The sequence below is a fragment of the Anabrus simplex genome, chromosome 7, assembly GCF_040414725.1.
Source record: "Anabrus simplex isolate iqAnaSimp1 chromosome 7, ASM4041472v1, whole genome shotgun sequence".
Taxonomy (NCBI): Eukaryota; Metazoa; Arthropoda; class Insecta; order Orthoptera; family Tettigoniidae; genus Anabrus; species Anabrus simplex.
In genome coordinates, this window is record NC_090271.1 from 188,542,198 (window position 1) to 188,565,928 (window position 23,731).

At 41.1% G+C, this 23,731-nt stretch overlaps 1 protein-coding gene across 1 annotated transcript in view; it reads left to right on the forward strand.

Annotated features, from left to right (window-relative positions):
• The window catches only part of LOC136877774 (adenylate cyclase type 3-like), a 1,080,140-nt gene that overhangs the window by 599,018 nt on the left and 457,391 nt on the right, over positions 1-23,731 (forward strand). The window contains exon 3 of the mRNA XM_067151981.2: positions 19,836-19,954. Coding sequence (XP_067008082.2) covers positions 19,836-19,954 — 119 coding nt within the window. The remainder of the gene's footprint in view (positions 1-19,835; positions 19,955-23,731) is intronic.

Genomic DNA, 23,731 nt, shown 5'->3' on the forward strand with positions numbered 1-23,731 from the left:
ATTTAGAAAATAAAAGCATTTTTCGAAAGAACACACATCAGGATATTTTATAGAGTTCAAAGCACAATTTTGATATTTTCCTCGGAATTCATGAAATTTCACTGTAGTGTCCCCTTAAGGTTAGGAATAAACTCGATGGGTGAGCTGAGAGGTGAATCGAGGGGGATAGTTTACCTAGCTGGATAATTCACCTAATCGTGGAGATTTTTAAGAGAAGAAGAGCTGACTAAGGCGATAATAGTTATAAGATAAGAGGTGTGGAACTAAACAAGGCCACAGAACTAACTACAAATATAGGATTGTGGAGGCACTTACTTAAATCCAAAAACTTGCACACTGAAAGCATAACAGTCTGTAATGAACATGCATATTAGTATTTATTATTAATACTTAATTATTAATTAAAGTACCCAGATCTCCGTCGTATTTTCCAAGTAGCGGTAAATACTGCTGCCTTAGCTGTTGTATTTTCGGATGCTGGAGCACGGGAACACCTGAGCTCCAGCGGAGGCATTGTCTTCGTCTTATTACCCAGCCAGGTGCTGTAAATCCTCTTGAAGGCATCGCAGCTTCATAAATATGTATGATCTTGAAGCGTGAACTTGATGACTCAGCGAACCGGGCTTTACTCCGGTTAATTGCGATCAATGGCTGGGTTGTTTATCCATACGCTCAAGAGTAGATTGCTGTACAAATTATACGAAAACTGATATTCTAACCATTACAAACCTTTTATAGGAAAATGTTTAGTAACAACTTAAGAGAAGACAGATTTCAAACGATGACATCATCTCATAATGTAAAAAATATGTTGAACTGTCCGTAGCCCTAATTATAAACTGTCTGATTGTGAAGTATCTAAATCAGATTTGAGGTAACGTGGTGGTGTTGGTGGTGATTATTGTTTTAAGAGGAAGTACAAGTGGGCAACCATCCTCTATATAACACTAATCAGAGAGAAAAATGGAAGGGATCCGACACTTCGAAAAATGAAGGTATCGGCCAAAGAAAGACTAGGGTCACTAAGGGCGTGAAAGTGAAAGTCTCCCTAGCCCTCGGAAACCTTATAGCGTCGGGGTCGGAAAATAACAAGAGTTGACCAAGGAAGGTCGGATAGGATAGATAAAAGTGAGGAGCCCGGCACAAGTAAGTGGGAGCAATTCCAGGACTCAGCTAAGAGCCCCTTGGTCGCCAAACCAAGCTCCCAAGTTTAGAGCCCCTGGGGCCTCTTTTAGTCGCCTCTTACGACAGGCAGGGGATACCGTGGGTGTTATTCTACCGCTCCCCAACCACATGGGGTTTTGAGGTAAGGGGAAAAAGTGCCTTTCGTGGTCTAGCGATAGTAAACTACTGTACCATTCATCACTAACTACACCATATTTCGCTTCCCTGGGTGATGAAGTTAACAGTGAATTACCGTGCAAACGAAGGACAGACATCGAGCAAAACTATAAGTTCGAGTAGGTGGAGCTATTTACTTCTCGATACCCTGTACTTGTGCGGTTACTACAGGCAATCAAATAGCCCTATCTATGAGCTAAAACAATGTCGGGATTGGGTAGTCGCAACCCTACCTCAGGGTGAGGTAATTTTAATGGACGACTTCTACCTGCCTATAAAGTAGTCTTCTTCCCCTACATGCCATTCAGCCTGTGTTGCCAAATCCTCCGAAATTTAAAAATTTTCCAGAAAATATGAAATTAAATGGAAATCTTCCAATTTTCAACGGCTTTAATTTATAGACACAAGTAACTAGGCAGAAGTTTACATGATTGTACATCAATGCAATATTATGCATTTAACTTACGTTCAACTGCAGAAACTTTAAAGTGAATTTAAGGTGCGATGCTGATATTTTACCTCGAGAATGAGTTCTGGTGCTTTTGGTATTGGTATCTCACATACATGTACTCCTAAATGGTAGCCGACCGGGATGGGATATCAATTCATGACCTACCACTTCATTCCTAGAGGCAATCAAAGAGTAAAATCCTTCTAAGATTTCGAACTTTGTACAATCATTCTACGTCTGACGGAGAACCATATTACATTTATGAAGGCAAGGGGAAGGAGGAAGGTTATCGGGACGATGGCTAGATGTTAGGCCCCATTAGACAACAATCATATTCGTCAACGTAAGGAAGAGGAGGATACTCAGATGAACGACTGAAAGTTATTTAATTCAATCGATGAATGATGGATCATGTAATTTTCAATAATCATCTTACGAAATTTTTGCGCATTATCGCCTGGAATATTATCTTTAGATCTAGCAAAACTGACGTCAGCTAACAACTATGTACGTCCTCTTTAGATAGCTTCATAAATGGATTCGGACCGGAACAATTTATTATGTACCCAGTCCGTGAACCCGTCACGTTGGGCCTCGTTCTCTCTTCACCTGAACTCAAAGAAAATATCCCCTGAAAGAATACTGTATTTACATTTTCTGATCACCAGTCCGTGAATGCCAAATTCCTTCTACCCCGATCCCTCTTCAAAGCCTCACAGTACCGGGCGAGTTGGCCGTGCGATTAGGAGCGCGCAGCTGTGATCTTGCATCCGAGAGATAGTGGGTTCGAACCCCAATGTCGGCAGCTCTGAAGATGGTTTTCCGTGGTTACCCATTTTAACACCAGGAAAATGCTGGGGCTGTACCTTAATTAAGGCCACGGCCGCTTCCTCCCCATTCCTAGGCCTTTCCTATCCGATCGTCGCCATAAGACCTATCTGTGTCGGTGCGACGCAAAACAAATAGCAATAAAGAGCCTCACAGCAAGACATCCTTCCGCCGTACCCACCTCTGGCACCGTGCCGACGATCCTGCAATTTTTCGTGCTTCGGAATGCCTCCCCTGGAGCCTAACCGAAATAGCTGATGTCTAGTCGGATCTTGACCTGTTATATTTTATGACTAGCTGCTAGATACAATAATTGAAGATTTCGTACATGAACAACGGACTATTGCCATAAAATATCAATATTGGATATTACAAGTGACCAGACTGATACCAGTCAATAAGAGGAGAGCTTGATGCCTCTGGGAAGACTTCTGCAAACTATACACTCGCTCACAATACCTTCGTTAAAATTCGCTGCCATCAGACTACAAGACTCACGTAAACACGGTCACCGAATACATCTGGAGCAATTTCAAGCGCCACAGGAGTCTCATCTACTCAACGAGAAGGATGGAACGAATTAGTGTCAGCCAGGCGCATAACGATATAACAGTAGACGGAGCCGATCGCCATGCATTTTTTAACCTCTCCAACTTCTCCCATTCTTCATAAACCAACCACTTGCTCCCGTTCATGTATACAAACAGAACCATATCCAATATAATTAACACACCAACTGAACAGTAAATATGTTGGAAGATAGTCCGCCTAGTCAATACTATTCATTTATTTACCTTTCACCTTAACATCTAGTACATGTTTCGAGAATATTGTGCATTCTCTTCCTCAGCTAGTGGATTAAAATTCAGTATACAATAAGACCTGAATAAAATACGGGGGCCTCCATTAAAAATTCAAAACAATGAGTATAACAATGTGACACTTAAAAATTTTGGATAATACAAACATAGAATTAAAATCCCATTTTGTCAAGTACAAATTAAAAACACAATATAGTAATGTCTAATTAAATACAACGTCTTGTGATGATATGAATTCACAGTGTCCTTGAAGTTGCCTTGCGTAGTTTAAAAATATTGACTAGGCGGACTATCTTCCAACATATTCACTGTTACTAAGTCAATACGGATCCAATCCCGACCATCATGGTCAAGATTATTAATAACTCCAACTGAAGTTAAAAAACTCCTACAACCCCTTCCCACCAATAAATCTACCGTTCTCGATGCTATCAGTCCTCTATTCTTAACAAAAAGAAACAGCTGAGAGCAGCATTTGCATACGTCTAACTACCTTACTCAGATTTCCTAAAACTTCCTTTAGTTGTTTCTTTTGAAATTTAGAAAAAAAATGGTCGTCAGTCCTATGTACTGTGTACGTTCGTAAAATCTATACAAATAAAGTTGTAGAGGGTCCGCTGTTTTTAATACAGTTTTATTTGTTGCCAATTTTTCTGATATATATCAGTTTTAGGTCAACTCAAGACCGTATCAGTGGTTTCTAGCTTTCGTGTCAGTCCGTCTGTTTGTCCATCTGTTCCAGCATCACGGCAAAACGGCTGGATGGATCTCGATCAACTTTCTTCGTACTGTATTTAGAGTATACTCATCCAGGGGAAGGTTTAGTTTTGCATATGATTAAAAATCACTGAATAGATTGGGGGTTTATAGGAAAACATGAACAGTTCTCTTCAATATTTTCGTATATACTATTGATTTTCTGTAAAATGTTGTGAAACGTCCCGTCATTTTAAACGACTTTTGTTATGTACATAATTTCACTTACTCTTCAAATGACGAAGAAAATGTATATTTTCTGAGACTTTCATGCTCTGCACTGAGTGACTGACAAACCGACTACGAACCTACCGCTTACCATGGCAACATCTCTGGCTGCTTGCCAGCAGGGAAGTAACGTTATGCCATTTTCGTCATCATTCCTGCAAACTCGTGGTTGTTCCTTGGGTAGAAGGCGGGAGAGATGTCAAGCTGCCAATTTGCGGGATACTGGCGGAATACCGTTGGAGGTTAGAGCCTCTGTGGCTCAGGCGGCAGCGCGCCGGCCTCTCACCGCTGGGTTCCGTGGCTCAAATGCCGGTCACTCCATGTGAGACTTGTGCTGGACAAAGCGGAGGCGGGACAGGTTTTCTCCGGGTACTCCGGTTTTTCCTGTCATATTTCATTCCAGGAACACTCTCCAATATCATTTCATTTCATCTGTCATTCATGAATCATTGCCCCAGAGGAGTGCGACAGGCTTCCGCAGCCGGCACAATTCCTATCCTCGCCGCTAGATAGAAACTTCATTCATTCCAGTCCTGACGCGGTAGAATGATTGGAAACAGGCTGTGGATATTCATTTTCGCCGTTGGAGGTTACAATCGTCTTCGAATTGCACTAAAGGGGGCTGTTAATATTTGAACAGTACCGCGAAGTGTAGACCATTTTTTCACACCGTAAGGTGTTTTCTGGCATTTGCTATAGTTTTTACTGTATTTCTATTGTCCTTCTGTTCTTTGCATTATTTCCTTGCCTCTACCTTGCCTCTTTAGGCTTAAGTAATAACACTATAAATCATCATATTATCTATTTACCGAAGAATCCCTGCACCTAAATTTCTCCTCTGTTACCGCTTTCTTAAATCCCTAACTCATATCATCACAATTTAGTGAGGGACATTTCATTTTCAAATACATCCACTTGTTTTTATGGACATATTTGTCCTATCCGGCTGTCCTCAGTTATTATCCTATTTCAATTAATGTCGACTTTCTTAACTGTATTATTTTCTTCCTTAATTTCTCCCTATGTATACGAGTGATAATCCCAAAACTTGGACACTGTTTTTTATTAAAAATTCCAATATGCTCAAATGCATAACATTTTGGCCCCGTAAAATACCGAAATATGTAGGCAATTTTAATGACGATGCATACCTTCGTTTCGAGGTAACTGCTGGCTAAACGGTAGGTTATATCACAAAACAGATTACACAATCGCTGCTCAATTTGAAGAGATATTCAACTTTGGTCTATCTCTATTCCTTATACGTTAGATAGAGCTGCATTCTTCGATTATAATCAAATCTCTAACTCGATTGTGACTGGCACAAAAAAGGGAGGTATATCTTTATAATGAACACTCCCTATCTATATTGTGAATGACAGTTGGCAAGTGAGCCTGCCGTTATAGTAGAAACTCCCGAACTCGATTTTGAATGACAGTAAGGAATATGGCCTGCCATTATCACCAAAACTACCCAACATGCACCTTACGTCGGAAACAACGTATGTGGTACTCTTCGTTTTGTTTCTGATTACGCTAAGAGACATACAATTTAATATAATCTTACTCACTGCGTGTACAATAATTTACGTAATATCCATATATAAGGCAAAATACCGTAGAGAAGCATCGGTACATTTGCTAGTTTCTCATAAATTTTAGAAATGTTTGCAATAGTGAATGTATCTGTGATGATTCAGTGCAATAATAATAATGTAATTTAATAATAGAGAAACACGCTTTAGAGGTGGAAACAAGATAAAATAGCAGCACTGTAAACGTAGAATATTGTTCGCGCCCGGATTGAGGCTTTCCAAAATGTTCCATACACTGTCCTGGAAAACATATACAAAAATTGTTTTGGAGAATCTGTTCCTTTCTATTTGGCTCAAATTCAGACTTAAGTATTTAAGAAATTTCTGCTTACTTATTATACGTCATATTCAGGCGGGTTGTATATTTCCTTTCATGAACTGTGTTCCTGGTCGTTATTCTGGCGGACAAAATCCAGGAACCACTTCTTAATAGCACCGCGGCTGGATTTTTGTCTTATAAATTGTTTCTTTCTTTTCTTTTCATTTGTTGAGAAGTGTCTAGCTCTCAAAATGTTGCCAAGTGCTCGCAGGGAGCAATTACCCGAGACAATTCTTTCTCTTACCTCCAACATTCTTTTCTTAATCGTAGGGTAGTCAATGATCATATTTCCGCCAGAGATATTCATTGAATGAAAAAAATTGGCAAGGTGTTACATTAACTTTTTCAGGGCCAATTGTCTATAGGCGTGAATTAATGAGGCACTTTCAACCTTGTACCACCTAAACTGATATCCCCACCAAACTGATGACCTGTAGATTTGTGGGCTCAACTAAATCCTGAAAATCAAAATTAATTTTTAACAGTAAATTCTGAGCACGATCTGAGAGAAATATACGAGAATCTAATGTTTCCTTTATCTATCTACCTGTCTATCTATCTATCTATCTATGAAAAATAATGTCGAAGTGTAGCGATGTTTAATGAAAGAAGTACAAAACATAGACTAGAGAATCTGATACCGAGCTCGATAGCTGCAGTCGCTTAAGTGCGGCCAGTATCCAGTATTCGGGAGATAGCAGGTTCGAACCCCACTGTCGGCAGCCCTGAAAATGTTTTTCCATGGTTTCCCATTTCCACACTAGGCAAATGCTGGGGCTGTACCTTAATTTTGTCCACGGCCGCTTCCTTCCCACTCCTAGCCCTTTCCCGTCCCATCGTCGCCATAAGACCTATCTGTGTCGGTGCGTCGTAAAGCAACTAGCAAAAAAAAAAAAAAAAAAGAGAGAACCTGATAAGGCCCTTTTCCCGAGAAAACACTAAAATTTTAAAATTCACAAAATGCTTGAAGGAGGGTAAGCTGGGGTGAAGGTTCAGAACTGGGGATGAGCTGCATACACATTGTGTCTATTTAAATATGTGCTCGAAATATTGACCATCAACGGCAATGCACATTTGCAGTCGTGTCGCGAGGGATGATGTCACAGACCGAAGAGTTTCCCTCGACATTGCATGATATGTCGCTTGAGATCCTGTGGTGTTGCTGGAGCTTACGTGTAGACTATGTCCGTGCACATACCCCTGAGGAAAAAGTCCAGCGGTGTCAAATCAGGTGACCGTGCTGGCCACCTGATGGGGCCTCCACGTCCAATCCATCGACCGGGGAATATCGCGTTTAAGACTTATCGGGCCACAGTCGAATAGTGGGGAGAAGAACCGTCGTGCTGGAACCACATATCCTGTCGCATGTTAAGGGGTACGTTTTCCAGGAGAACAGGGCAGGCAAGACCTTCCCCTCCTACGCCCTCTAATAGCAGCTACACTACCTTATCTTACTATTTACATTCACACTGCGATTGCATGACAAAATCCACATTTTCAAACACTAAGTCTACTCCAGATTAGTAATGCTTATACGGTCGCACTTTTAGTAATGCATCTTATTGTTCGGGTTCCTCTCCAGACGTACGTGATTAAGACACTTGAAGGGGTACAGAGAATAGTTGTTGTTATTTCATTTCCGGGGCTTGGACATCGTGGTCGTGTAGCGCCATGTGCTTGGGGGTGTGTGTGTGTACTGTATGTGTGTTAGAATGTGTCTGATAACCTGTGTTATTGTGGTGTCTGTAGTAGTGTACTGTATTTTTAATTCAGGTGAGGAATTGGGACGGACGCGGCCGTTGTAGTAAGTAACGAACCATCCCAACATTTGCCTGGAGTAGCGGTGGGAACACTTCCAGGATCGGTGAGATGGGTACCGAACCCACCTCTTCGTCGTTTTGCCTCACGGAGCTGAGTGTACCCCGTTTCAGCCCTCCAACCAGAATTAAATGGCTTATCAGAGCCAGGAATTTAACCGGGACCACCGCGGCGACAGCCACGAATGCCAGCCGCTACACGGGATTAAAACCTCGACAGACTGCTCTGCATTCGGAATAGCGGAGGTTCGAGTCCTGCCTCGCCCAACATGAAAGTGATTTGCATGGAGTCCCATGTTCAATACAAGGCAAATACCGGATAGGTACCTTTGGGATAGGCCACGACCGACGTCCTTTCCAAATCCTTCCCATTCCCATCCGTACAGAAAGGCGCTAAACTGAGCGCAGCCTATTACACATGGATGTCAAAACGAAACGAAACATAACGAAACAAAAAATATTAATACCCCTTCCCCGTTGTGTGTTTGCCAGTCATACAATAACTTTGCACACCCAGGGTATGTTACGGTATGAATCAATCAATCAATCAATCAATCAATCAATCAATCAATCAATCAATCAATCAATCAATCAATCAATACTGATTTGCATTGAGGGCAGTCGACCAGGTGGCTGATTACACATCTGTTGTTTTCCTAGCCTCGGCACATCACATTATGTTTACAATGCTTGCCTGGTATCCGTTCTGAGGCTGAACTCACTCCCAGGAAACTGCTTGCGCGTCAGTATGTCCTTGTCCGACTGCACGCCGTCTAATGCGGCATGTGAATCCGCGCATGCTGTTCTTATTTATATCTCAAAAAGTACTTGTCCGATTTTGAAAATACTTACATATTTGAACTTGTACGCAGTTGAACGTTTGGGCCAGCTGTATAAATTTGTGAGGTTCCATTTAAAAATATGGAGTTAGTATCAATATCTCAGTTATTAATCACCCCATGAGACTAAGTAGCACGTTATTTTACAAGACCCTGATTAGCATTTACGAATATGAAAACAGAATGCCGATATCTTTAACGATTTAGGAGTTATTACCGTGTAACATGTTAGGTGAATAACCCTGTATATTCATATCGAACACATACTATACCCAGAGCTTGATGCTTGTTGGTCAAAGGGGCATAATATATGAGGCCATCGGCCCATACCACAGAGCGATAGCGACACCACAACCGCCAAGTGTTAGAAAATATTAAGTTTTCCTTGTCTGCTGTTAAATTTAGTTCCCTTCACTCATGCCCTTTTTCAACTTGATGTATACAACGATGACAGTTTACTACCTTCTTCCGTGCTTAAATTACTTCTTGTTTTGTAAAGTAAACTAACTACTAACTTCGAACTCATGTAATGAAAACCTACAACCTGTTTTCCAGTCAATGACCGGGTAAGGGATGGGATGAATGAAGCCCCCAACTTGCAGCGAGGATAGGAATTGTGCCGGCTGCCGAGGCCTGTCGCACTCCTCTGGGGAAATGATTAATGACTGCCAAATGAAATGAAATGATAGTGGATAGTGTTGCTGAAATGAAAGATGACAGGGAAAACCGGAGTACCCGGAGAAAAACCTGTCCCGCCTCCGCTTTGTCCAGTACAAATCTCACATGAAGTGACCGGGATTTGAACCACGGTATCCAGTGGTGAGAGGCCGGCCTGCTACCGCCTGAGCCACGGAGGATCGCTAACTCAAGTAATCTAGTCGTTATTTTATTTTTCCTTATAATTTAAATTTCATCACGAATGTGAGGTAATAGTTATCGTATTTTGGTGAATACTCTCATTCCTTTTTAATATCAGCCGTCAGCGAACTCAAAGGAGAGTCTAACTATGTAATATTTAACTGTGCCTCTTGGGAGATCTATTTGTTCCGTGTGGTTACAACCTAATGACGAAGAGCGTTCACTAACAGTGACTTGAATCCCCCGGCGATAACCTGATCCTCTAGTTCACTGTTAACAATTGATAACGTAACATACTACTGTAGATCGGAATGTTCCACTGTGCTTGAAAGACAATGCGTAATGAGGCGTGGGAGTATCATTTGAAAAGTATAAATTATGTATCCTAGTTCACTGTTAGGTAGCACGTGTCATGATTTTTCATTTCAAATCCAAATCGAATATATGAAGAAAATGTAAGTTACCTCTCGTTAAAATTGAAAAAGAAAATACTTTCAGCTTAATAGGTTGTGTCGAGTACACTTCCGCGCAGAAAAGCTGGTCCATTCCTTCGGATAACGATAGTGTGTCCACATTCGCCCAACAATTGTCTTCAACCAGCCCTTACTGCTTCCCACTATGACTGGTCTGAAGTAAATGTGGGAAAACAAAAACAAACCAATGAACGATATTAAGCCCTAGCGCCATAACGAATTATAGTTGAGAAATAGCTACCGTTAATACAATTTGGGATGGTTGGTGTAAATACAAAAATATAGGGTAATATGATTAGATATTGTGCTTTGTACAGGGAAGGGTGTGAAGTGCTCATCTACTGGAGAGAGGTAAGAACTTGTCAGTCATGTTTGCTAGAAGTATGCAAGAGCAAGAAGGTTGACCGTGAAAAGGGTGGGTTTGTTATACACTTTATAACCAATCAAAATTGCCGTTCGTGTATGAGCCACGTTTTCCGCTCGTAAGGGTGCCTACACTACATGCCGAAGAGCTGTTAAGTATAGAATAAAAATGACCAACCGGGCACTAGTACAAACCGAACCCACAATCTTCATATTTCACGTCGAATTCTTTCCCTATTGAGCTACAGTGGCATCGGTCATTCTCGTTCTGTTGCCAAAGATCAAAACTACAGATCTTGTTCCAAGCGGTGGTTACCTGGCCATGTTTATCCTTCACATTAACTTCTCTTCGGCACACGATCTAGTAAGTGCTGTCTCTTCGCCATATGGTCTAATGAACTGGATGTCTATAAAAGTGCAATGCTGTCGTGAAAACTAAATATTTGTCGTCAAAACATTAAGACATACTGTAACTTGTTAGTCCTGGTAGATGGAATGAACCCTGTGATATCGCAAGCAGTTCAAGATGAGCATTGGTCTGTGAAGATGACTGTTGCTGTTGGAGCAGTCATTTTGATGACATTCTAAGCCGTATTGTACCGTGCCCAGTGGTAAATACCCTCTAGGACGATGCCTCCATTCCTGTATGAACATCCGACTAACTCAGGGTTGGGCAGAGAGTGGGCTGGTCGTCATTGGGTCAGGCTAAAAGTCGAAGTACTACACTTAAATATAAGTAAATGACAGGAAAATGGAGGTATAACTCGAATGAGAAACAATAATATGTGGTAGGATGAGTTTATTCATAAATATCCCCGAATCATACTACTCGAAAATCAAATAATAAAATGTCATTACAAAAATCGCAAAATTAAAGAAATAACTGGACATTAACAACGTCAATTGATCAAATAAACAAAAGTGAAATGAAGTATTAAGCACAACATTGAATACTTGCATACTTTCAGAAATAATCTTCTTCTTATTGTCCATTGTTCATGTTAGATGGTAACATATGTACGCATATACTGATACGTATTTATTTCAGATGGAGTGACACTTGAAAATATCGCATTGATACGGGTTTGTAATTTAATTTAGAGTCGTCGCAAGATTAAACGTTAAAGGAAAATTACAATATAAAAGAAAGTTACGATGAAAAGAAAAACTAAGATAAAAGAAAAATTAAGACGCAATGGGACATGATATGAATTATGAAAAATACTAGTGGCATTCCCCTACGCTATATTTACAAGGAACAAAAATAAGCAAAATAACACATCTATTTACATCGGATAAAGAGAAAAGTCTTACATACTACACAGATTCTACGTGAATCGCAGTTTACCGCAAAAGGATCTAGTGAGAACTAGATTGACCATCAATATAACTCAGTACTAGGGCTGTTCCCCATTAAACAACAAGACAACATATTCAAACAATACGAAACATCATAACACACCATCCTGTAACGGAAAAACATATAATTATCCATCAATATCATGTAGAAAGCAATGGGCAACATTGCCTTCTTCTGCTGCATTTGCGCACTCAACAGCGCTATCATCCGTCATGTATTTCCTGGTGTGCTGTGAGCTGAAAGGAAATGTTGGAACTCAACACTGTACTAAGGCTTGGATTCTGTCTGCCAAGATTGTAACACGGAAATACCATCTCATTCACGCCGTCTAAGAAACACGGCCAATATATCAGCTTGCCATGAGATATCATCTTTCGTCGGCTACACGGAAACTCACGTATAATCGTATAATCCGAGTATGCTTCTGCTCGTCTGTCAGGTTGTGCGTTATGGCGACGATGGGACAGAAAAGGACTCGGAGTGGTAAGGAAGCGGCCGTGGCCTTATGGAAGGTACAACTCCAACATTTACCTAGTGTGAAAAGGGGAAACCACGGAAGACCATCTTCATGGCTGCCGACTGTGGGGTTCGAACCAACTATCTCCCGGATGCAAGCTCACAGTCGCGCGCCCCTAACCGCACGGCTGACTCACCCGGTAACATGAGTTCTAACTTGAAATTAAAGTGCTTAAGGACTCTGTTCATATGATATATTGTTGTTGTTCCTCTTCTTCTTCTTGTGAGAAATGTGCCCTGGACGTTTTGCGGTACCTTACTACAACCGGTGTCTGAAAAGTTCAGTGAATGGTCTCAAGAAATAAAGACAACGTAAGTTACACACAAAACTCCTTTACTGGCCTTCAAAGTAATCTCCGTTAGCTACAACACACTTTTGACATCGACTGTAAAGCTGCTGGAAGCTGGCAGAAAACGCTTTTTTGGAATCTCCCGGAGAATTCTTATCACGCGTTGTTGGATACCTGCTACACTGTCGAACCGGTGGCCTTTCAGGGCTAATTTAAGACGGGGGAACAAGAATAAAATCTGCCGATGCCAAATTCGGTGAAAACGGAGGGTGTGCAAGAACAGTCACCTGGCGTTCAGCGGATCGCGGTGTGCGTACGGGCATTGTCGTGGAGGAGCTTCCACTGTCCACTTCAGTACAGTTCAGGCCGAACCTGTCTGGTGCGTTGCAGCATCCGCTTCAAAACTCCCTCGTAGAATGCCGCGTTGACAGGTGTACCCTGGGGTACAAATTCATGACGAATAACACCATCGCTGTCGATAAAGGCGATCAGCATTTTCTTAATCTTGGACTTTGTGCGCAGACTTTTCTTGGGAGGCGGAGAAGACGCTGAACACCACGCCATTGACTATCTCTTGGTCTCCGGATCACACTGGTAGCACTACGACTCGTCTCCTGTAATGATGGTTTTCAACACCTCCGGATTTTGGTCACAAACGTCAATGAAATCTCCCGACGTTTCCATCCGAGTTTGCTTCTGCTCGTCTGTCAGGTTGTGCGGTACAAGCCGGGCACAAATCTTCCGCTTTTTCAAATGTTCATGAACAACGGTCCTTACACTCTCCTTGCCTACACCCACTTCATCTGCTATCATTCGTAAGGACAGTCATCGATTATTCGCAAGCATCTATCGCACTCGTTCGATGTTGTCTGGAGATGTGCTTGTGGTTGGTCGACCCGAACGCACCTCGTCCTCAATACCTTCCTCTCCATCTCGAAAGCGTTTAAACCAGTCAAAAACGCACTTTTTACTCACTGCTTGAGCGTGATAAACTTGCAATAACATGTGTTTCCGTTGGCGTTTTGCCTAGGTGGAAGCAAAATTTCATGTTAACGCGTTGCTACGTTTTGCACTCCATTCTGCAATGACACGCCTCGTCCGAACTAGCACGGTATACAAGCTAGGCGACCATTCACCGAACTTTTCAGACACAGGTTGTATTACACCCTGTATAGTTTCAAAGAAGCCAACTCAGATAGCAGCAACCGATAGCTCACGCCACGATATGTACGGCAGACTATTGTTGGTAGGGTGCAGCGCTATGACGCTCGTGATTGGTCAATAGTGGCGGCTGGCTAACTAGGGGGAGGAGGAGTTTTGCGGTGTTACATACTGTATATCTTGCGTTGCTTCAGCGAGTAGTCCCATGGGACTAGAGTGGAGTGTGGAGAGTCCATGTCACGAGGACCGGATTAGTGAACCGTGGAAGAGCTGCAGGGGAGAGATACGGTAAAAAAAAGGAGTAGAAAATAAAACACACACATTTACTTCGCGTTTCACGGATGAAGCAAATCGCATGAATACAAAAACGAGATTTTGTGGGCTTTGTGAAATATGAATCCTTGATATTTGTACGAGTGTATATTGCAATGCAGAGATTGCTCATTTTCCATTGTATATGTTTCTATTCAACACTAGAATATTATACTCAGATGTGTTTTCATTATACGGTGGGAATATATGCACGTTCCTCTTCTTATTATATTTAATCTGATGGAGTAATTTCGAAATTTATGAGTGTACTCTACCAATCTCAGTGGTTCTAAAAATAAAACTCAGCAGTATTTGAGGGAGACGAGAAATAGGGGGTTGGTTTATGGATTTTTGAAGCTCATAATATTAAAATACTTTACATAAAATATTGATTGTTCAGAAGCATTTGAAGTTACGAACTTTTCAGAGAAAATGTCATGGCCTGAAAAACGAATATAAAACTTGTAAGTCTTAATTATTAGTCGGTACGTTCTTTTCTAATTTCGAACATAAAGTTGTTTATCGGAATGGTAACATAATATGATCATCGTATACTGAAAACTAATTTAAGCTTGTCACGTGCAACGCCGAGATATGTAGACTACTATCCTCTTCAGAAATGAAACCAACGTAAAAGGTCGAAAAAATGAGTCACTTTCTGCAGTTCCAGTACGTCCATGACGTTCATCTCAGGTACTAGTTTGCATCTGTGCAGGAAAAATTCGCATATAATATTTGTTAACAAATATAGAAGTATAGGAACAAATTCATAAGGTACAGAATTATGTTGGCTTCGCGGTTAGTCATTTATTTGTGAGTTTGCGTTCCAGAAATGTTAGGTTCGAATCCTACTGTCGGCAGTCCTGGAGATGGTTTTCCATTGTTCGCCATATTCAAACCAGGTAAATGCTCGGGCTGTACAATATTGAAATCTTGGTCACCCCTCCTTCAGTCCTAGCCCTATCCTATCCCGTGGTCGCCATAAGACCTGTCTGCGTCGGTGCAACGTAGAAAAAACCAATAGCAATTAATATAACTGAAAGTTTTTTTTTTACGTCACACCGACACGGATAGGTCTTATGGCGACGATAGCAACTGAAAGTTTATGTGGAAATACATTCTATCTCCTTCTCGAACAGTGTCCAGGCCTGCTCCTGCATCAGCCTCGTAAATCATCTGCTCAGCAAAGAGAGTTTTAAAATAACACAAGGTAAAAGTAATTTTCTTAACTTGCTGGTTCAAGCTGTGCTGAAGCCAACACAATGAGTAATTGGATGTTGAAAATATCAGACATCCCAGTTGCTGTACTGTGCTGTAATCTGTAACATCCCTTGGGTTACAGAAGTACTCTTTTCCCCTATGAAGGATTGTGTAACCAAAACATGTTTTTTTCTGCATCTTCATGTATAGTATCTATAACAGGGACTGAAGAGGACATTGTTATTGCTCTCCTCTTTTATTGCACAATCTGGTGTACGTCGCACCGACACAGATATGTCTTATGGTGACAATGGGACAGGAAAGGGCTAGGAGTGGGAAGGAAGCGAACTTGGCCTTAATTAAGATACAGCCCCAGCATTTGCCTGGTGTGAAAATGGGAAAGAACGGAAAAGCATCTTCAGGGCTGTCGACAATGGGGTTCGAACCTACTATCTCCCGAATACTGGATACTGGCCGCATTTAAGCGACTGCAGCTATCGAGCTCGGTGACGTTTTAGTAAACATAGACATGTTTATTCACGAGCTAATATCTGAGACACACAAACTTCATAATTTTTTTCTTCATAGTGGTTGCATCCTTATTTATTTCGTCTATATAATATGGGAAATAACTTCGTAAATACTACCGGACTGAACCAAGACGAACCTATGAATTGGTCTCAGAAAACTAGCCTTCTACGGTCGGAGCTACTCAGCCCGGCAAGATATCATGACATGTTGGAAATGTTGGTGGTGGTATTGGTGAATATTGTTTCAAGAGGAAGTACATCTACACAGCCTTCGTCTCGTAACACTAATCAGAGGGAAAATGGAGCAGGTTCGACACTTCAAAGAAAGAGGTTATCGGCAAGATAACAGGCAGCGCCACGAAAGGCGTGCAAATAAGACTCCCTAGGTCTCAGAAACCTAGTACCGTCGGTGTTAGGAAAAGAACGAGTGATGACCAAGGGAGGTCGGATAGTAAGGATGAATGTGAGGAGCCCGACACAAGTAACTGGAAGTAATGTCAGATTCAGTCCGGCCCCGCGGTGTAGGGGGCAACGCGTCCGCCTGTCACCCGGCGGCCCCGGGTTCGATTTCCGGCTGGGTCAGGCGTCTTTAATTGTAAATTATTAATATCTAATTGTAAATTATTAATATCTCTGGCCTGGGGACTGGGTGTTTGTGTCGTCCTTGACGTTTCTTTCCTCACATTCAACATTGTACACTTTCGTAATTCCACTTACACGCAGGTTCCTCTCATATGGTGAAAGTAGTGGCAAACGATCTACAGAGGTCCCCGCACGAAGAAATATCATTAGACAAAAAAGTCAAACTCAGCGGTGGTTGCCAACCCACGCTCCCAAGTTGAGAGCCCTTGTTCCCTCTGTCAGTCAACTCTTACCACAGGCAGAGGCAGAACTGTAGGTGTATTCTTTCACCCGTACACGCAGAGGAATTGGAAATGTTCAAAAACGTTCCATTTTTTGCTGTTTAAATCTAAAATGTTCACATAAATATTACTATACACACACACACACACATATATATATATATCGTGGAGACTAAATGAATGAGCCCTAACAGTACGCACTAACACCTCGCGGTCCCTAGCTATACGTATGCGTCATCTGACCTAGAACGTTATTTTGGTACGCTTTAGACATTCCTCTGGTCAATTAACTTTTATGTGTTTTGATAGCTCATACAGTTTGAAATTACTGCAGGAAGTCTTACGTACACACGGATTTTTACCAATGAGCAGTGAAACGAAACGAAGCAGAGGTATTCTGTGTCAGAAGAAAACAGGACACACTTTCTTCAAAAAGCAACCTGTCATTTTGCAAGACAATGCTCAAGCCCAAGGTGCAGTAGGTTAAGTTATTCGGAGGGTAGAGTTAGAAAATGCTCTATCATCCATTTTTATCACCGTGATTAAAGGTCCTATGATTTTGATTTCATTCCCATGATGATAAATCCACTTCAGGGTACTCAATTTAGAACTGTTCCAAACATTCTTGATTGTGTAGACTATTCTGTTCATGTGCTCAACCGAAGAGACCAAGCCTACGATATGATACGATTTCCACATCGTTGGCAACGGTACCACACAAAATTGATAACTCTGACAAAGGAGAAAACTTCGGAAAATATGCCTACGTTCCATCTGCTGTAATTAAACAGTTGACACTTAAAAACATTTTACCGCAAATATTGACTTTTTCAGCGATTATATTTTTTTACAATTTGCTTTACGTCGCACCGACACAGATAGGTCTTATGGCGACGATGGGATAGGAAACCGCTAGGAATGGGAAGGAAGCGGCCGTGGCCTTAATTAAGGTACATCCCCGGCATTTGTCTGGTGTGAAAATGGGAAACCACGGAAAACCATCTTTAAGGCTGCCGACGGTGGGATTCCAACCCACTATCTCCCGGATGCAAGCTCACAGCTGCGCGCCCCTAACCACACGGCCAACTTGCCCGGTCAGCGATTTTTTTTTGCTACTTGCTTTACGTCGCACCGGCATAGATAGGTCTTATGGCGACGATGGGACAGGGAAGGGCTAGGAGTGGGAAGGAAGCGGCCGTGGCCTTAATTAATGTACATCCCCAGCATTTGTCTGGTGTGAAAATAGGAAACCACGGAAAACCATTTTCAGGGCTGCCGACAGTGGGGTGCGAACCTACTATCTCCCGAATACTGCATACTGGCCGCACTTACGTGACTGCAGCTATGGAGCTCGGTCAGCGATTATTAGCACACGCACTAATCTCCTAAGATACCCTTTATTGTGGCTTCGTCTCTTGGTTCTCTCCAAGGTGTTCAAATCTTGGAAAATGCATGAGGGATTTTGGAAAAATTCACGTTCCTGTGTATCAGATTTCCTAATTTGAATCTGGAAGTCTCGTGACTATGATCTTAATGATTATGAGGAGTTCCGAAAAACTACAATCTTGCTTTTTCATCCTTCTTACAAATGTCTGCGGTAAATATTATTGCGGCTAAAATTCGTAAAACTAAACAATTTCTGAAAGGAATTAATTGTCCAAGACTGCCACATAACTGATACGTAATTTCAAATATGCTCATACGTTTAATAATTTTCATATCATAACTTTTACTATTACTCCTACTAATTTATCAGAAATGATTTATCTTTCTTTCTTTCTTTCTTATTATGTTTACCCTCCAGAGATGGTTTTCCCTCGGACTCAGATGGGGATCCTACCTCTACCGTCTCAAGGGCAGTGTCCTGGAGCGTGAGAATTTGGGTCGAGGGGATACAACTGGGAAGGAGGACTAGTTCCTCGCCCAGAAGGTCTCACCTGGTATGCTGAACAGAGGCAATGTGGGGAATGGGAAGATCAGACGGGATAGACAAGGACGAGGGAAGGGCCCGTGGCCTGAAGTTAGGTACCATCCCAGTATTTGCCTTCAGGGGAAGTGGGAAACAACGGAAAACAATTTCGAGGATGGCCAAGTTTGGAATAGAATTCCCATCTACGCAATTGACCTCCCGATGCTGAGTGGAACCTGTTCCAGCTCTCGTACGACTTTTCAAATTTGGTGGCAGAGCCGGGAATCGAACCCGGACCTCCGGGGATGGCAGATAATCACACTAACCATTACACCACGGAGGCGGATATTATTATTATTATTATTATTATTATTATTATTATTATTATTATTATTATTATTATTATCATTATTAGTGGTGGTAGTAGTAGTAGTGTTTTGTATTATTTATGTAAATATTATGTAGTAGAGATTATTTTGACACCACGTGTTTTAATTGGAACAGTTGACTATCCCTGTTATGAGCACAGATAATGAATAAAGAAATAAATACAATCGACAACGAACTCCTGGAAAAGTTAGCAATATGGAATATTATCGCCTAAAGTTATGGTTGTGTCATTAGGCTAATCCAAAATTTATGCAGAGCTAGTACAATAGCAGTTCCTATGTTAAAGGTACTAAACGTTGTTTGTCGCATGCAAGATTAAAGAGAGCTTTATTGAGGTGATTTCGCTCTAGAAGGATTTAGCTGAGCTTGTTATGGTCCCCTTAAAAGCATGCATTTACGGAAAACATCTTATGTCCAGTGCTACCTAATGAAATTCTGGCCGTTGTGCAGTAAGTACTCACAAGTATTTGAACGCTGTCTCATGGTTCCGCTCTATATTGCCATCTGAAGTGGCAGTAAAAGAGGGCAATGTCGGGGCCATTAGACTCAACAGCCATAACGCGAGTGCAGTACAGAGCCCCTGTATATAAAATTTGTTCCGTCTCATTGTTCCAGGAACGACTGCTCTTATCTGTCCTGCCGGAGCACGTGGCTGTGAAGATGAGACAGGACCTAGGCACAGCTCTTGACACTCAGTTCAAGAAAATATACATGAGTCGCCATGAAAATGTCAGGTAAGGAAGTACAATCTTATTAATTGCCATGGCCGTGTTTTTGTGATTAACTTTTGCACTGCCATTACAGTGATATATTTGTACACAGGTAAGTAAAAAATAAGTTCCCTAATATTTTGTAAGAGAAAAGGTACCGTAACGCTAGGCAAGGTAAAAGGACATTTTTTTTCAGCATCACTCCCTTATTGACGTAGAATACATCCATATTTTAAGAACCTATTTTGGCCGATGAACGTTACAAATACATGAAAGTTTTATCACCAAAATCATTTCTAGAACGCAAATACTGCGACAGTGGCTTAATATCATTCTAAGGAAAAAGAGCCATTGTACAAAGTAAGACGTTTCTTGTTATGCAATTTTGCTTTACCTCGCACCGACACATACAGGTCTTATGGCGACGATGGGATAGGAAAGGGCTAGGAGTGGGAAGGAAGTGGCCCTGGCTTTAATTAAGGTACAGCACTAGCATTTGTCTGGTGTGAAAATGGGAAACCACGGAAATCCACATTAAGGGCTGCTGACAGTGGGGTTTGAAACCACTATGTAGGCCTATATCCCGAATGCGAGCTCCCAGCTGCACGATCCTTACCGGGCGGCCACTTGCTCGGTCAAGAAACTTGTAGAACACTTTGCTAATAATAAGAAAATATTTGATTTTGCTTTATGAAGGCCAACTCGCCCGGTATCTTGTTATGAAGTCATCGGATGAAGCATTAGCGCCAACATCTTGAGGTATCAAATATCACCATGCGGCGCGCTTTACAGTTAATGCAGCTCTAAACTCCGCTATGGTAGCAGGTCGTGCCTCAGTGAGTCCTACAAGAAAACTGTGGAAAACAATAACCTAGTGAACATTTGAAAACAGTATAGTGCGAAGAATTGCAATTTTTTCTTTCGTAACATGTCGCAAGTTAGCAAAAAATAAACTGCTTCAACCGGGCGAGTTGGCGGTGCGGTTAGAGGCGCGCGGCTGTGAGTTTGCATTCGAGAGATAGTGGGTTCGAATTCCACTGTCGGCAGCCCTGAAGATGGTTTTTCGTGGTTTCCCATGTTCACACCAAGCATTAATTAAGGCCACAGCCGCTTTCTTCCAACTCCTAGGCCTTTCCTATCCCACCGTCAATATAAGACCTATCTGTGTCGGTGGGACGTAAGGCCACTAGCAAAAAAAGAACCTGCTTCAGAATTATCGAAACCGCATCAGGAAGGCAGAGTGACTCATTGTATGTACGTATGTTGGGTATTCAGCCCGAAGGCTGGTTTGATCCTCCACAGCTCCAACAATAGCTATCATAGATAGCCCAGACGTCACTGAAGAGGCATACTAGGGTGAGGTTGTTTACCTTTGCGTTCCTCGCCGAGCCAGAAGTTGCTATTGCACATCTCACTCATGATTCTAAGTTCGTGGGTTTGATTCCGGCTGAAGTAGTCGATGTTATAAGGTTAGTCAATAATATTAACACTCCATTCCGGCTGAAGTAGTCGATGTAATAAGGCTAGTCAATAATATTAACACTCCATTCCGGCTGAAGTAGTCGATGTTATAAGGTTAGTCAATAATATTAACACTCCATTCCGACTGAAGTAGTCGATGTTATAAGGTTAGTCAATAATATTAACACTCCATTCCGGCTGAAGTAGTCGATGTTATAAGGTTAGTCAATAATATTAACACTCCATTCCGGCTGAAGTAGTCGATGTTATAAGGCTAGTCATTAATATTAACACTCCATTCCAGCTGAAGTAGTCGATGTTATAAGGTTAGTCAATAATATTAACACTCCATTCCGGCTGAAGTAGTCGATGTTATAAGGCTAGTCATTAATATTAACACTCCATTCCGGCTGAAGTAGTCGATGTTATAAGGTTAGTCAATAATATTAACACTCCATTCCGGCTGAAGTAGTCGATGTTATAAGGCTAGTCAATAATATTAACACTCCATTCCGGCTGAAGTAGTCGATGTTATAAGGCCAGTCAATAATACTGACATTCATTCCGGCTGAAGTAGTCGATTTTATAAGGCTAATCAATAAGATTAACACTCCATTCCGGCTGAAGTATTCGATGTTATAAGGCTATTCAATAATACTGACACTCATTCCGGCTGAAGTAGTCGATGTTATAAGACTAATCAATAATATTAACACTCCATTCCGGCTGAAGTAGTCGATTTTATAAGGCTAGTCAATAATATTAACACTCCATTCCAGCTAAAGTAGTCGATTTTATAAGGCTAGTCAGTAATATTAACACTCCATTCCGGCTAAAGTAGTCGATGTTATAAGGCTAGTCAGTAATATTAACACTCCATTCCGGCTGAAGTAGTCGATGTTATAAGGTTAGTCAATAACATTAACACTCCATTCCGGCTGAAGTAGTCGATGTAATAAGGCTAGTCAATAATATTAACACTCCATTCCGGCTGAAGTAGTCGATGTTATAAGGTTAGTCAATAATATTAACACTCCATTCCGACTGAAGTAGTCGATGTTACAAGGTTAGTCTCCTGCTGAAGTAGTCGATGTTATAAGGCTAGTCATTAATATTAACACTCCATTCCGGCTGAAGTAGTCGATTTTATAAGACTAATCAATAATATTAACACTCCATTCCGGCTGAAGTAGTCGATTTTATAAGGCTAGTCAATAATATTAACACCCCATTCCAGCTAAAGTATTCGATTTTATAAGGCTAGTCAGTAATATTAACACTCCATTCCGGCTGAAGTAGTCGATGTTATAAGGCTAGTCAGTAATATTAACACTCCATTCCGGCTGAAGTAGTCGATGTTATAAGGCTAGTCAGTAATATTAACACTCCATTCCGGCTGAAGTAGTCGATGTTATAAGGCTAGTCAATAATATTGTACCCGACATAGTCAGTCTGCGAACACGAGACACCCCAGGGGTGCTCAGTTCGGTGGCTGTAGGCTTATAAAATAAATGAATGTGGCAGGATTATCATAGGGTTCATCGAATAAGCACGTTCCAGGTATAAAACAAATATGACACTTTTATTTAATTGAATGAAATTTTGGCCATCCTGAAGTCTGTGATTATGATTATGATCGCTACGTTATGGAATTTAATATGGCTCTTGATGTAACAAACCTAGGTGCAAACTAATGGGATGGTACACGGCAGTTGTTTCCCTAACATTCCAACAGAGTGTTACATAGTTAAAATTTTTTTATCGTCTTTAAAGTTATTAAATCATTTATTTAAAGTTGAATTAAAAATTGTCATTCAGAAAAATGAGGTCTGGGCCAAGCCTTCATCGACAATCTGGAAAAAATGCAGTAATTGTAAGAACGAGTATAATAAAGAAATATCCAAGATTCAAAAGTTAACAATTATAGCAAAAATAAAATTTACAGTCGTTATCTTAACAATTTTGTAATTATAAAATGAAAAGTTGAATTTGCCTTGGTTTTCTCTAAGTTAATCCGAGACGTCGGATATACCTGTTCACGTCATCTCACATCTCTTTTCGTGAGAATTTATACTGAACTTTAAGCATCTAATCAATAATTAAACAAAATAAAACGCCTTCTGGGCTTGCAAACGTAAGTAAATGGGGAGAATATCATCCATGTGGAACTCCCGTCCACTATCAATCGATAATGTCAAAGTGTCACATATTTTCAGAACAGAACACATAGAAAATAATTTTCTAACTACTAACAAATTACTACTTCTACAGCTAACTACGGAAATTGTCAAGAAGACTGTGATTACTAAGAAGAAAATATCTACACTATGTACATGTCGA